The sequence below is a fragment of the Juglans microcarpa x Juglans regia genome, chromosome 2D (genome assembly GCF_004785595.1).
Source record: "Juglans microcarpa x Juglans regia isolate MS1-56 chromosome 2D, Jm3101_v1.0, whole genome shotgun sequence".
NCBI classification, from domain to species: domain Eukaryota; kingdom Viridiplantae; phylum Streptophyta; class Magnoliopsida; order Fagales; family Juglandaceae; genus Juglans; species Juglans microcarpa x Juglans regia.
The window spans coordinates 17,690,025-17,705,491 of record NC_054596.1 but is presented as its reverse complement, the minus strand read 5'-3'; the positions used below and the strand labels follow the sequence as shown (position 1 = coordinate 17,705,491).

General features: G+C 36.8%; 1 protein-coding gene across 1 annotated transcript; it reads left to right on the top strand.

Annotated features, from left to right (window-relative positions):
- Window positions 1–11,124: 11,124 nt before the first annotated feature.
- On the top strand, window positions 11,125–14,963 carry LOC121250401 (50S ribosomal protein L6, chloroplastic). The gene is given in 4 exon segments (XM_041149530.1): window positions 11,125–11,254; window positions 12,745–13,053; window positions 14,537–14,709; window positions 14,712–14,963. Coding segments are annotated over 4 exon segments (678 nt in total). The 5' UTR covers window positions 11,125–11,219; the 3' UTR covers window positions 14,873–14,963.
- Window positions 14,964–15,467: the final 504 nt, after the last annotated feature.

The following is a 15,467-nucleotide window of genomic DNA, read 5'->3' as shown; positions in this document are numbered from 1 at the left end:
AGGCCTCAAGGAAATGAATCGTCAAGCGGAGTGTTTACTAGGGAAATGAATCATCAAGCAGGGTGTTTGTTAGATTCCCGCCTCTAAGAAATGGGCAGCCATATTGGGCACCCCTTCACCTCCTCTTGGGGATTATGAAGTGGCTCTTAAGCCACTTCATGAGACTTGATGGCTAATAGCCAGTCAGTGAGTTACACTAGAGAGGCGATTTACATAGTCTCTCCCCCTCTTTGGGTGTGACACACTTGAAAAAATAAGTTTTCTCTCTCAAATGGTTATATCAAGTCACGACATCTAGACTGTGGAACGTAAGAGTGTTGCTCTGGTATTACCACGTAGCACACTCCACTATCGATATGAAGATCGTGGATGAACAACGACGCTAGAGAATCCGTAGAACAACCGCACTAGATCCGAGATATTTCTTGTGAGGTAATATCGATTCCGCTATACATTCTGATCCAATATTTTTAACATTGGTATCAGAGCCATAGATTGGTTGTTCTCGATTTGTAATTTGCCGTGCGTATTGTGATTTTTTTTTATCGAAAGTTTTTTCCCCCAAGATGAAATTTTATTTTTTTAAAGCACGATGAGAAATTTTTTATTTTCTCTCAGTAACCACCACACCACCGTGAGAGGTGGTTCGTGTAATATTTGCCACCTGAGGCAGCAACCTGTACTGGAGGGTATTGTGCACCCCGGTATTATGAGCACCACAAAAGTCACCAGTGAATCATGGGTGCTGCAAACACCATTGTAGTGTCCATGACCTTGGTGCAACGCACGTCGGAGGACTGCGGCATGCACCTGAGGTGCTGATGCCGCAGACCAAGTAGAGTACCACAATTGGTGGTTGGCTCCTCGACGGAGGCGCTGTGTTCTGTTGTGCGCAAAGCAACGCACACCATGGTGGTGTTGCGAAGCTCTACATTGCACAGAGCACGGCAGCTCCATTTTCCTGAGCAGCAGACGCTAGGCCGATGAAGTGCTGACTATCGTGTGCAGATCCAAGCCAAACTGTGGGAAGAGCCGCTCTAGTGGCCAAGCACAGCACGTTGCCACAAGGGGCAGCGTTGGGTGGTGGCGAGATGGAGCACGGCTCCTCTGTTGAACGCAGAGGAGCACGGCAGCTCCGCGGCTCCCTAACACGCGGCTACGGTGCTTCTAACTGCCAAGATGTGACGGTGATTTAGACGGGGCAGCCAAAAGCCTCTGTCTTCCATGGTGGGCAGAGCTTTGTGGAGTGGAAGAAAGGGTGGCGGTGGTTACAAGTTGATGATCCGTGTTTTTAATTTTTCTTCCGTTATGTTGAGGAAAATATCAACCACACTTTTCAATTGTGTTGACTGTATTATTAATAGAGAAATACAAGCATGATGACAGTAGGAGTCATAACAAACTGATAAGAGAAATTACAAAAACTGGATTACAACTTGATAACTAAGTCTACTAGAATTGGAATTCTAGTTTCAATTGTGTTGCTTGCTTTTTGCAACTCTATGAGATAAGATTTGGCCCGAGGAACACACAAAACCCTCCAGCCGATCTTCAATCATCACAAGACCCAGCCCAGTTAGCATCTGAAAATGCTTGGAGAGTTTTGTTGCTTGACTTGCTAAATACAAGACCATAGTTAATAGTTTGTTTTAGATACCGAAGTAGTCTTTTAGTTGACAGTCACTGAGCAAGTTTCGGTTTATGCATTAACTGAGATAACTTGTTAACAGTGAAAGTTATGTCTGGCCTAGTGACTGACAAGTACTGGAAAACACCAATTGTACTACAAAAAAGTGTTGGGTTACTGAATTCTTCACTGTCAAAAGCACTAAGATTGATAGAGGTAGCCATGGGAGTACTAATGGATTTAGCTTCATCCATTTTTGTCTTTTGAAGTATATCCATGATGTACCTATGTTGAGATAATATAAGTTGCCCATTTGACTTAATAGCTTCAATACCTAAGAAAAAAATCAGACTTCCCAAATCCTTTATTGCAAAGTCACTATGTAGCGATTTTAACAACTCATCAATAGAATGCTTGTCTGAGCAGGTGATCAAAATGTCATCCACATAAATGAGAATGTACATAGTGAACGTGGATGAGGTATGAATAAATAGAGAAGTGTCTGGACGTGAGCCATGAAAACCAAGGTCCAGAAGCCGATTACTGAGGTGCGAGAACCACGCCTATGGGGCTTGTTTTAGACCATACAGAGCCTTTTTCAATTTACAAACATGGTTTGGAAATTGTGGATGTGTATATCCTTGAGGTTGGGTCATGAAAACTTCCTCTGTCAGTGTACCGTGTAAGAAAACATTATGTACATCAATTTGTCTAATTTCCCAGCCTGAAGAAATAGCAATAGAGAGAACTGTTCTTACTGTGGTGGGTTTAATCACTGGGCTGTAAGTTTCTGAGAAATCCACTCCAGCTTGTTGAAGGTAGCCCTTGGCTACTAGACATGCTTTGTAGCATTCCACATCGCCATTTGCTTTCTTTTTTATCCGATAGACCCATTTTGACCTAATTACATTTCAGGCATCAGTGGGAGGTACAAGAATCCAAGTACCGTTTCTGAGTAATGCATCAAATTCCTGGTTCATAGCATGTCTCCATTGAGGATGCTTGGCCGCTTTGGTGTAACACGATGGTTCAACCATTAGAGAATCGGTTTCGGCAATTAGGGCTTTTGGTCTTGCATGATCCATTGCATAAAAGTAGGGTTGGGCACGGTTTGACTGGTAGTAGTAGTGATCGTGGGGAAGGACAAACAGATGATCCATCGATAAAGGAAAATAGATGCTGACCTTTGAGATAGGGGACAACTTGCGCTTTCCATAGCAGATAATTGTCTCTTGTAAGCTTAATGGGTGTAAAGTTGGGAGGGATGTAGTGGGTGCAGGGAAGGTGTTTGTAAATATGGGTGGGTGAATAAAAGGAGAAGAGACGTGAGTCTCTGAAACAGGTGGAGTTGAATCTGTCATGACTGACGTTAGTCTTAGGCTCTTGATACCATGTTGAGGAAAATATCAACCACACTTTTCAATTGTGTTGACTGTATTATTAATAGAGAAATACAAATATGATGACAGTAGGAGTCATAACAAACCGATAAGAGAAATTACAAAAACTGGATTACAACTAGATAACTAAGTCTACTGGGATTGGAATTCTAGTTTCCTACGGCTTCATCTTTATCTTTATCTTCTACGGCTGTCTTATCCTTAACACATTACAAGAACAGTAACGTGTGCTAAAGGAAGAAAAAGAAGCACTATGGATTGTTTTTAAATCATTTTGTTTTTTGATGAATTTGGGTTGTGGGCTATAAATCAAGTGGGTTGTTTTTTATTAAATCAAGCTTTTCGGCCCGACCCACGTATCTTTTTCCAACAAAACAAAAACAGGTTTAGTTTGGTTTAAATTTTTTTGGGTTGAGAACTGTTTTAGGTTTATACTGATTTGGGCCATTTTTTTTTTAAAAAAACTCTGACCTCGTTTCATATCCTGTTAAGGGTGCTTATGGATTGGGTTGTGAGCTCATCCAGCACAGGCCCATCTGCAGCTGGGCGCCCAAAGGGGTGCAGCCCATTAGCTGTCTAAAAATAATGACTTTTTGACAAAATGTTTGGATTGTGTTTTGAACCTAAGACCTCACACACAAGGGCTATAAGCTCAACCATTGGACTAGAACTTATTGTTAGTGTGTTTGTTAATTTTATTTATTTATTGAGCATGTTATTGTGGCATAAAATATTTTTTTTGAAATATTTTTGCATATCATTATGGTTATTAAATACATGCTTGCCATGATATTATTTTTGTCACATTTGTTTGACATTTTATTTTACGTTATAAATTGCCTAGATTATTATTTTTGTGAATAATAATTATTTGAATGAAATGTGATGATTATTTTTTGTACATGTATTGTGATTACATGTAATTGTACGAAATTATTTTATCACTTGTATTGTTAGACTATTTTTAAGAATTATCTTCAGTTCTTAGAATGTGATAAACTAGAGGACTAAGTAGCCCGAGTTTGATTAGTCCATACTTCTGATTGGCTCAAATGAATTTCTTCGATCTGAGAATAAATTGTTTTTTTTCATGTGACTAACTTGGTAGATTGCTTATCCTAGTGAGAGCATGGTTGAGATTGATTTGAAATTAATTTCCTATATGATATAAATTTGCGCAAAAATTAAGTTAGAAGTTAATAATTAGACATTGAGGTGCAAGAGATGATTAGGAAGCTTAGCAAATTTTCGATCTTGCGACGTGTATTAATTATTTTTGTTCTGACTTAGATTAACACGGCAAATTTCTTAAATGTGTGTGCAATTAGATGCGCATAGTTTAGTAAATATGAGATAACCATGAAGAAATCCTAGAGATTATTTATACGACTTAATAGTCTCATTAATCTCCTCCAAGAGCAGTAGTTAGAAACAAATAAAGATTATTGTGAGTGTCAGATTGTCTTAGACCATCATTATTGTGAAATCTCTAAAAGGTCTAGAGTAAAATTAGAAGTGCGCTTAGGACGCATGCACATTTTTATAGAAGTTGATGGGATCAACTGTCAGATAGAACTAAACCACTATTTTACCTTTGAATATTGTGGGTAATAACAGAAGTTGCGTGTTGTCTTTGTAATACAAAGATTAATTGCTCCTATATTTGAGGTTGAGCATTATAATCTTGAAGCAATTTAGATTAACTCACAGATAAGCATATACCCTCTCTACTTGCTAGTATGTTGGCAAATAAGGACATTAAAATTTGAGTGTTGAGGAGTGTTGAGGACATTCTTGATTAACACATTCATTTTTTAAAGTTTTTATCAATGCACCTCTATTTAGTACTAGCACTGGTAATCTTGCTCAAGTTTTATTTCTCTCTAACGAAAAAAAATAGGTTCTTACAGAAATATAAATTTTGGAGCACCCCTTGAGAGTAATAATACCAAGCACATTGGAGGTTTGCATGGTAACTGTGGCAAAAGTCTAAATAATTAGATACGACTTAGATTAAGCCTAAAAATCTTGCTCGTGATTGCATTGATGCAAGATAGGTTTTAGGCTAAAATAATTTCTTGCAAAGTTTTTCTTTTCTCTCCTATAGTGGATTGAAAAATATGAAAAATATTGAGTATGCAAGAAATAAGAATATATCGCTAGTTAGCGGCTAAAACGTCGCATACTGCATTTGTTGCAAAAAGTAATTTTTTTATTAGTGCTTTTAATGCGATATTAAAGAAGTCTAGACCTAATTTAATTTAAGACTTATTGAAAGTAGTGGTGTTAGTGAGAATTCCTAGAGGTTTAGAAGTTGGATGGTCACTCATTGACTTAGTGGTATTATTTCTCGGGTGGGGAAATGATATACTAAAATATGCCATTGAGGCATAGGATAATGGGTGTGAAGCTTGAGAAATTGAATATTTTCTCGCTAATGAGGTCCCTTTCCTTAGTTTAGTAGAGTCAAAGAGAAAAGGTAATATGAGCATTTTCTATGTGAAAGTTCCTATACATGCACACTAAGGACTTCGATAATAAATATGTTGTTTCATCATATAAATGTGATCCAAAATTTTCTTTTATGAAAATATATTTTTCATTTAAAATTTTTTCGAAATCGCAATTATATGAGTTATATGATGAGAACAATTATCTTGCAGTTTATTGACTTGCTGAGAATGATATTATAAATGAATTATGGTGCAAAACAGTTGTTACATCACACTTGGGTTGATGTAATATGAGGTTGCAGCCTTAATTCTGATTTGTCGTCCTTAGATCGAGTTCATTCACTTTTGAGAAAGGTTGAGTAACTATTTTGTGCAAACATAAATTCTATTAAAAATTGAGGGGATCTAAGGTTGATCAATTTTTGGTTGAGTCAAGAAAATTACTCGTATTTTCGGCGAGGGTGGGGAATTGTAGATTTTTGTAACACTTATTTTTGGAAAGAACGTTTTCATCACGTTTCATTCCACATTACCTTAACCTAAATTTCTTTAAAATTCTTTTTTATATAAGATCACCGAAATTAGTGGAAGTAATTCAACAACTAGTGAGAGTATACCTTTGAGTTAAGGTGTACCATTAGTGATAGTGACTCTCAAAAGTTATAGAATATAAGGATCCTCTTAAATAGCGTGATAGCTTTATATCAATATTCTCTCGTCGTTTAGAGACTAGAAGAGAATATTTGTAATATGGCTCTGCTAAAGGTATTGAATTCACATAGTAGGAATCCCAACATAGAATTTTAGATTCACTTCACTTATATGATCCAACCTAGGGTGATTGATCTAATTGACAAAAGAAAAGTGGAGTTGATAGAGGTATAGATCCATCTCTTGACACTAATTGAGTTGCATTTAGATAACTATTGATTGCATATTTATTGAAACTTTTCTTGAAGGTGTTAAATAGCTGATTCTCATAGGAGAATTAGATGGTTAGCTTTTGTGATGTTTAGGCATGAAGTACTTTGAGCGTATGATTGTTGCTAGTACTATTTTGGTATAGAAAGCGAATAAATGTTTCTAGTGCTGTTTACATGCGGCCTAAACAAACCATTTATTCAAAGATACCAAATGTACCTAGTCGTGTTTTTTTATTAAACGACATATTGAATAAAATGGAGTTCTTTGAACGTTGTTGACAATATTAGAAAAGTGTCATCATAAGATATATTGTGAACTAGTTATCTTAGATAATTAATTGTCGCATAATAAAAAGTTTTCAATACTATGAGGTGATGAACATGGGTTTGTGAAAAGTAGCTCCGGCTTCATGTCTTGTAAGACTGTTTATAAGAAAAACAGTTTCTATGAACTTTTGTTCAAAATCAATAGATAATTAATGAAATGAAAAATACTAAAAAATCTAGTTTTGCCTATACTGTTTGGTGTTTCCATTCTGATTTGCTCATGGGAGTTAGAGGTTAAGATTTTGTTAGAGAGTAAATATGGCTTACTTGGTAAAGTGAGTTTGTGATGCGATTGTCGTTAAAAGTAATGACTAGACTATTATGATTGTTTTTGGGGGCAAATGTTCTAATCGCTTTACCCATAATGAAAAATAAATAATGGTTATCTTACATGTTTTTGTTGAATGCAAGAGATTTATATGAAACCTTGAAGTCGCAAATTAAGTTTGTTGAATAACATTTGTGGTCACCTTGTAGATTCTTAAAAATCACCGTTAGACTTGCTGACTAGAATCTACAGCTTATATTGAGAGTCTGACCTAAATGAGATTCGCAATGAGTCATCGCTGACTTCATGGCTGTGCAAAGGACTTTTACATGTAAAAGCTGAGACTCTTGGTAGGAACAGTTTTGGAAAGTTACTACACATTAGAATGCGCATGGAGAGAAATGGTCATTAAACACCACTTGATGTTGTGGTTTAATAATTTTTTTATTGACCATGTGATTTCTCTGTACCTTATGGTATTGCTCATCATGCACATGATACTAATGTGTTCTATGATCATGTCATGTGATTGGAATCATTCTTTGATAAGCACACACATTCACCCTAAATTTAGGAGTTATGGTGAAAAATATAAATTGATAGGCTTAGATCGGCTCACTCACACGAGCGATCGCATTTGGCACTACAAAGAGGTAGTGAGCAAAGATGAGACAATGTGTCACTCGGTACTTGTCAAGAGAGGGATAAATTGTAAGACACAAAAGATATGTCGCCTTAGTGGGAGCTAAGATGAGGTCTAAAGACCGTACATGGTTACCCACAATCCATGTAGCCTGTGGTTTAGCCATATGCGAGATCCTCTTTGGTGCTTTGGATAGCGAGCAAATGGAGAGGCTCGGGTTAGACGCTGAGATAGTGACTAAACTAAGATCTATACGGTGAATTGAGAATAGATATATGCTCTTTCTTTAGAAAGAGAACTCCATCGTAGCATGTATTTCATACTACATGCGTTTTTGCGACCAACAGTAGAGGTGAGTGAATGGTTCCCTGCTTCCTCACCATGTGAGTCCTGTAGGTCATAATTGATGACCTTAATTTATTTATGCCCTTAGAAGACCTTTGACTATGTCACGAGGTTGATGTTTTAGTATTTACTACTTTGACATGTTATCTATGGCTATGAATGATGCAGTCTAAAGAGGCATTGTTGGGAAAGCGACTGGACTGAAACTAAATGACATGAGCGCGAAGGGAAGACCATTTGGTAACTCATCGATAATGGTGTGTACTCATTACCGGCAAGTTATGTTACTTCTTGGAAGTTGCAATATAGCTGTGAGTACATCATGTTTTATGGTGATTGAGCATTGCTCTACGTCATTTGGACTCGAGAGGGATTAGGGATGCTTAGTCTGATGTGACCAAATGAGTCGGGGCATAACGAGACACTTTTAGGGATGTTGCTTATCTGGTCTTCTCTCAGAGAGATTTGGTATAATGCTCCCATGTTGCTTAGTCGCACGACCTATTTGTCAGTATGAACAAGATTGAGAACATATTGAGGGATGCAAACCTGGGGTCTTATCTACTATGTGTGAGTGAGAGATGTAAGAAATGGGCACCCCTTCAGCTCCTCTTGGGGGTTATGAAGTGGCTTTATGAAGTGGCTCTTAAGCCACTTCATGAGGCTTGATGGTTGGCCCTTAATTGCCAGCTAGGAGGTTACACTAGAGAGACTATTTACATAGTCTCTCCCCCTCTTTGGGTGTGACACACTTGAAAAAACAAACTCTCTCTCTCAAATGGTTATCTCTAGTCACAGCATCTAGGCTGTGAAACGTGTGAGTGTTGCTCTATTATTACCACGTAGCACACTCCACTATCGATGTGAAGATTGTGGATGACCAACGACGCTGGAGAATTTGTGAAACAACCAAACTAGATTCGAGATATTTCTTATGAGGTAATATCATTTCCGCAATGCATTCTGATCCAATATTTCTAACACTGCCTAAAGAGGGCATTAGTCAGTTATCCATTTAATAACCACCATGTATGCACAATATAACAGAAGGAGTGTTGACAGTTACATACCTAGGTGGGGGACATTGCAGCAGACTGTCAACAACATTATATCCCAAGTTGTGGGAAAGTTAATCAACAAGGATGGTAGCACCGTCAATCGTTTAATTCCCCTTGCGCCCACACAAAATGAATTAGCGGGATAACTGGATGGAATTTTATAGTCCTTCATAAGGAACGGGCCCAATCTGGAGGCCTAACCCAATAGATAGGGAGAACAAGGTCGTTGAGTAGATCTTAGAGGCCAATACGACTCCATTCAATAATCACAATATAACAGAACGAATAGTTAATCCAGAGAATTGGGATAAACCCTACATCTCCGGGATGAGTATTACGTCAAATGAATAAGGTGATAAAGGCGACAATAGGATCAAACCCAACGGGCTAACCATCATTGGTATTTATCGATAACCTACTACACCTATATATACAGTAAGAAGGTGATGGGGTTCAGGTAACTACTCATTGAACCAGAATATTAGTGGTAGCTCATTTCATGTATCACTGACTTTGGCATCGGAGGTGACTCAGACACACCGAACCTCCATCTTTATTTGTTGCAGGTAGAGAGTTTTGGTGGATCGTGGAACACATCTTAAACATTATCATTACTCTTTTCAAAGAAAATTTTGATTTATTATTAATTTTATCATTATCATGTTAACATTTCATGATATAATACTAAATAATTGATCCACAAGTTAGATAAAATAAATCATCTCTAATCACTTAATACCAAGTAATAGAACGATGGAATGATGAAATAATGGAAAGATATCCAACCATTTACTACCACATTACATAACAATTTTCAATTCAAAATTTTACTATTTTAATATAAACCATAGTACAAAGAATTTGTGTTTTTTCTAAGATAATAAATAATGATGTAACAATAATTAGAGGTGACAATTTGTACTGTAGGTTGTATTCGTGTATTGTCAAGTTATGGACATTCGATTATATGGATCAACCCGAGCGTGACTCGTTAAGCTAAACTGTTTAAACTTTTAAACTCTAACGAGACCCATTTAAATAACGGCTGACACAATACAATCCATTTTGACCCGTTTAATAATTAATTAAAAATGTATCAACACAATACGACTCACTTCAACCCATTTCATATAAATGGGTTGAATTGACCCACATAACCCATTTAATCTGATTAACATAATTTCACATAAAATTTAAGATCTGTATTTATTAGTAGCCATAATATCTAAAAATATCAATATTTCTTAACCTATAATAAAACTAATATCACAAACCTAACAATAACAAATATGGTTATAGGTCCAAAATTATAATCCCAACAATAAAAACATAAGCATATTAATAAATATCAACATTAAAACCCAATAATAATAAGATTATAAATTTGAAATAAAATTTAAACGGGTTATTATAGGTTGACCGTTTATTAATAATATCTTAATGATTAATCTATTTTGACCCAAATATGTTTGTATCAAACTTAAATTCGCTAATTTTACGTTGTATTTATATTAGATTCATGGGTCATGTTAAAAATAACAGGCGATTTTCTCATAAATTTTATTATTATCATTCATTTATTATCACAAATCTAATCCTTCCCTATCGTTAAAAAAATGAAATAGTGAATAAATGGGATAAGATGAAGATTAAACTTTGAAATACTTACGAGCACCTACAGAATTAAAGAAAAAAACCTCAATGATTTGTGATTAAAAAAATTATGAGTAGCATCATTCATGTTGCAAATTCTCTTCAGATAAAAATTAAAAGTTGTCAGCAAAGGTTAAACTGTCATTACGCACCGCAGATTGCGTAAAAAGATGACATTCCACAGTATTAGTTCTTGATGGCACACCCGTTTAGATTTAGCACTGTTTTGAATATTCTTGAGAAGGTATGGGCTACAAAACTACAGGTCGTTTACAAATTTCTAGAGTAGGCCCTGACCGGGCTTATGGGCGGGCCTGGCCTCTTTTTCTTTTCTAATTTTACTCTCAAGGGACGTCGGAGCGGGCCCTTTTCATTTGGGCTTAGAATCAATGGTAGCTTCGAGGTTTTCCTCTCCAAGTAATGGTATTTTAGTCATTTCAATATCCGACTCCTCGCTGTGGATATAACGTTGTCCATTTCAGATAGCCTTTTCTTTCCCCTGAAGCTCACAAGCCGTTATCAATGGCTTCCTCGCTCACCTCTACTTTCCAAACCAGGTCAGAAACCCTATACCCAGCCCTAAATATTCTCTTTCTATGTTATATTTTTCTTTCACCAAGTTCATTCAAGGATTTACTTTAATGTAGTTTTTTTGGGACCTAGAACATTGTTGGTGCGCTCAAATGCCATCCTAGGCTTTTGGGTGGCTTGAATTTGGGAATTTTAGAATCTTCATCACCATGTAACAAGTTTTAGCTACCTAAAAAAAACGTCGAATTGGTTTATGTTCTTAATAGTCAGTTAATATTGTGTGTTTTATATGGTTCTTCGTTGTCATTGGAAATTAGAGACATATTCCTTTGCGATTTGTGTTCTAGTGTTAAAAATGCCTCTTTCAAAAGCAATAACAGTAGCTCTAAATTGCTTATGGCGTGATTTCTTGTAGTGGGTTTTCTTCTTCAAGGTTCTAGGTTCTACCACAGCACCCTCTGATGTGCATTGGTCATTACAGTGGACTTTTATTTATGTTATACTAATTTTATTATTAATAGGGAAGGGTACAATAATATTTTCTTCTAAAAATTTTCTTTGCTGTATACTTCATGTGTACTTGGGTTATGCCTATTTACTTGTTTCAAGAATTTTATTTTACTTATAAAAGAATAAATTCTTTCAAAAATTGAATTCTTAACTTTTTTTTTCATATGAAAGATTGTTTCATATGGTAGCCCCAACTAGTGCTTGCTTTCTTTTGCTCTTTCCCTAGTTGCAGAGGTTCTTCATTTTTTTCTTTTTTGCTTTTCCAAAATGCGTTGTGTACCAAAACTCGGTTCCTCTGCAAAACTTAACAAGATCTTTTTCTTTTATAGGTAAGAGTAAAATTTTATTAATAGAAAAGAATATGTATTTTCCAAGTACACAAGAAGTATACACAGAATACCAAGGCAAACACTCGGCATTAGAAAGAGATACAAGTAAATAATGCACAACATATCAAGATCTTGAGAGTTAAGAACAGAGTTTTCTGCTGCTTCAAATGTATCTTGAAATATAGAATTGTATGGCCGGGTTCAGTGGTTAATTAATAAGAAATATGATTCAGTGGTGTAATTACTAGCTGGTTCCCTTTCCCTGTTAAGAAAATGTATGAAACAGTAAAGGTAACTGTGATTCTTATGTTTCTTCTGTTTTGTTTCCAAAATTAATTGATGGAGTTTTTACTTGTCAAAAAGAAAAAGTAATTGATGGACTCTACTCAACCACTCAGTAGCAGTTCTAAACATAGCAGAATGGAGATATTACTTTATCCTGGGTATCAGTCAAAGATTTCAATTCAGATTCATTCCCTTCCTACATTTCATCAGCAACTAAACCTAGAATTATGTTTAGTGTATGAGCAAGCCTTGCAATTGGTGAAGCTGTATTAACTCTGGATCAAAAGAAGCTGATTTCTGTAGGAGTATAATTATCTCACTTGATGTTAAACTGATTATTTTAAGCATGGAATATCCTGAGATTGTGAGACAACTTTCCTACCACGTTTCAGCAATTTGAGGTCTGTATTTTTGGGCAAGAGAAATGTAAACTGTGTTTCTAGTGTTCCTGTAAATCGTGTTGGTTTCCCGAGGAAAGCTGTGGTGTGTAAGGAATCCCGAATAGGAAAGCAACCAATTCAAGTGCCATCGAATGTGACGCTCACTTTGGAAGGTCAAGATTTAAAAGTAAAGGGTCCTTTAGGGGAACTTTCACAGACCTATCCACGAGAAGTCAAGCTTGAGAGGGAGGAGTCTGGCATTATAAGAGTCAGAAAGGCGATGGAAACTAGAAGAGCCAGCCAAATGCATGGGCTTTTCAGGTAAATAACTGTCCTTTCTATTTCATGGCTTCCGTTTGAAAATTCTTCATGTCTTTTTTCTCACTGCATCGAGAGAGGAGTGGGAGAGAGAATTTGCATGGAAAAAAAATTAATAAAAAGGTGTTGCAAAGAAAATCACAAATATTTTTTTACTGACCAGAAAAAATTGTGATTCTAATGGTACCCATTTCAATTAATTTGTACTTGTGCTTCATTCTTTGGTCTCATCTTCTCATAAGGAGTGAAACATGTACGCACGCATGCATATTAGCTAGGAGTGTGAGTATTTGATCAAGGTAATGTTCGCCTTGAGAATTTGGAAATCATCACACAATTCTAGAAAACTTTAACAATGAACAGAAGTTTAGTGTTCGAAGAGAGGATGCTAGACATATTAAATGTGAACCGTCATAGCCATAAAAAGAAAAGAAAAGAAAAACTGAAAAACATTAGTCATTGCTCTCTCTCTCTCTCTCCCCCCTGTGTAGATGGTCACTTGTTTTGATAGATTATTTGCGGTGCATAGCTTTTTTAATCTCATTGTTTAGGAACTTGAATTTCTGTTGTTTATCAAGGTGGAAAGTGCCCATCGTCTGTTTTAGCTCCATATTTTAATTTAAAGCAGTTGGCCATAAAATGTAATAGGTAGAGAAGTACACACACATATAGACATGAGCTTGTGTAGCTATCCTCCTTGGGAATCGACATATTCTATCAATTATGTCCTGGCTTGTTGATCGTAAAGCTACTGTAATCCATTTCTTAACATCCAGTCATCTGTAGGTGCAATTAATGCATGTGGAATTTGACAGAGTGATAAAAAAACAAATGCATGTGGAATTTGACAGATTTATGAGGTGAAAGTTAACATATACTTTTCTTTTTTTTTATGTGAAAACATTACAAAGCTGGGGTAAATGGCACATAATCACGGCGGTTTGAAAACAAAATTGGGGTCCAGGATATGAGTGGGTGGGAATGCTTTTAATAGCGCCATTGGAATGCTTCATATACTGGTATGGTATGAGGAGATTTGAACTTATGGTTATTTCACAGGCTTGAATAAATGCTCCTTTATTTGTTTACATCTCCTTTAACAGTCAGCTATTTCACATGAACATTCATAGAGGGAATGAGTGATAGTTTTAATAATTTCTTTTCTTTGAATGAATGAACTGTTCGCCTTGGACATCGTGTGGCAATTATAACTCCAATCTTCTGGTAACTGACATGATTGTTTGTGTATCAATGCATCACCAATTTTGTTTTCAGTCCTAAGCGAAGCGAATAAATGAATTGCACAACTCAATGCACACATGACAGTTGACTTGCCCACTCCATGAGACTATCTATATGACGAATTATTGATACTGACCATTCCTTGATTTACAAAAATTAGCCATCAATGAGAATCTGGCATGTCTCCTGTTTCATCATACTGCTCGTAATTGATCTTTTGATTCTTAATAAATAATTTACTTAGGACACTCACCGACAATATGGTGGTGGGAGTATCTAAAGGTTTCGAGAAGAAGCTTCAATTGATTGGCGTTGGATATCGTGCAACGGTAGAAGCAAAAGACTTGGTACTGAATCTTGGGTTCTCTCATCCAGTTAGGATGGCAATCCCAGATGGCATAAAAGTGAAGGTGGAAGACACACCAGAATTACTGTCAGCGGATATGACAAATCTGCCATTGGACAGTTTGCTGCTTCAGTTAGGAAATGGAGACCCCCAGAACCATATAAAGGTAAGGGTGTGAAATATGCTGATGAAGTTGTTAGACGGAAGGAAGGAAAAGCCGGAAAGAAGAAGTAATAGAGGTTTTGGTTTCATTGTTTCCTTTCTTGTCATCTTGTTGTGCTTGTCAAACATGAATTTGCAATACTGGGTGTACTTGCAGTGTTAACATGTAGCTGAGCAGCCCCCCCCCCCCCCCCCCCAAAAAAAAAAAAAACCCCTCTTTTGTGGTGTCCATCTTCTATATGTTGTTCGCGTTTTGATTGCCTTACGAAAATGTATGGTCGTTCAATACGAGGAGGGCAGGTTAGGGAATGAAAGTTGTCACTAGCCCAGCATGGATAACGAATGCAAGACTAGTTTCAATTGGTAAAGCTGGCTCTAGGCTACAGATGTGCACTTGAGTAGGGTTGTGTGGGCGGGGCATTGGACATGGGTGTAGCCGCCCCATCCGATCCCCAAGGTAATGGACAGGCAGGTGTTTTAATGTGTCTACAGGCTGGTGAAGGCCAGGTTGAGTAAACACCTGCCGGCATGTATTATACTTGTTTGTAGTAGTTTCAATGTCGAAATAGCCCTACCTCATACCTGTCGCTTACTCTCATCGTTTCCCTTTATGTCATGGCGACCAGCTCACCACCGATATACTGTGCACTAGTGGAGGCACAGACGA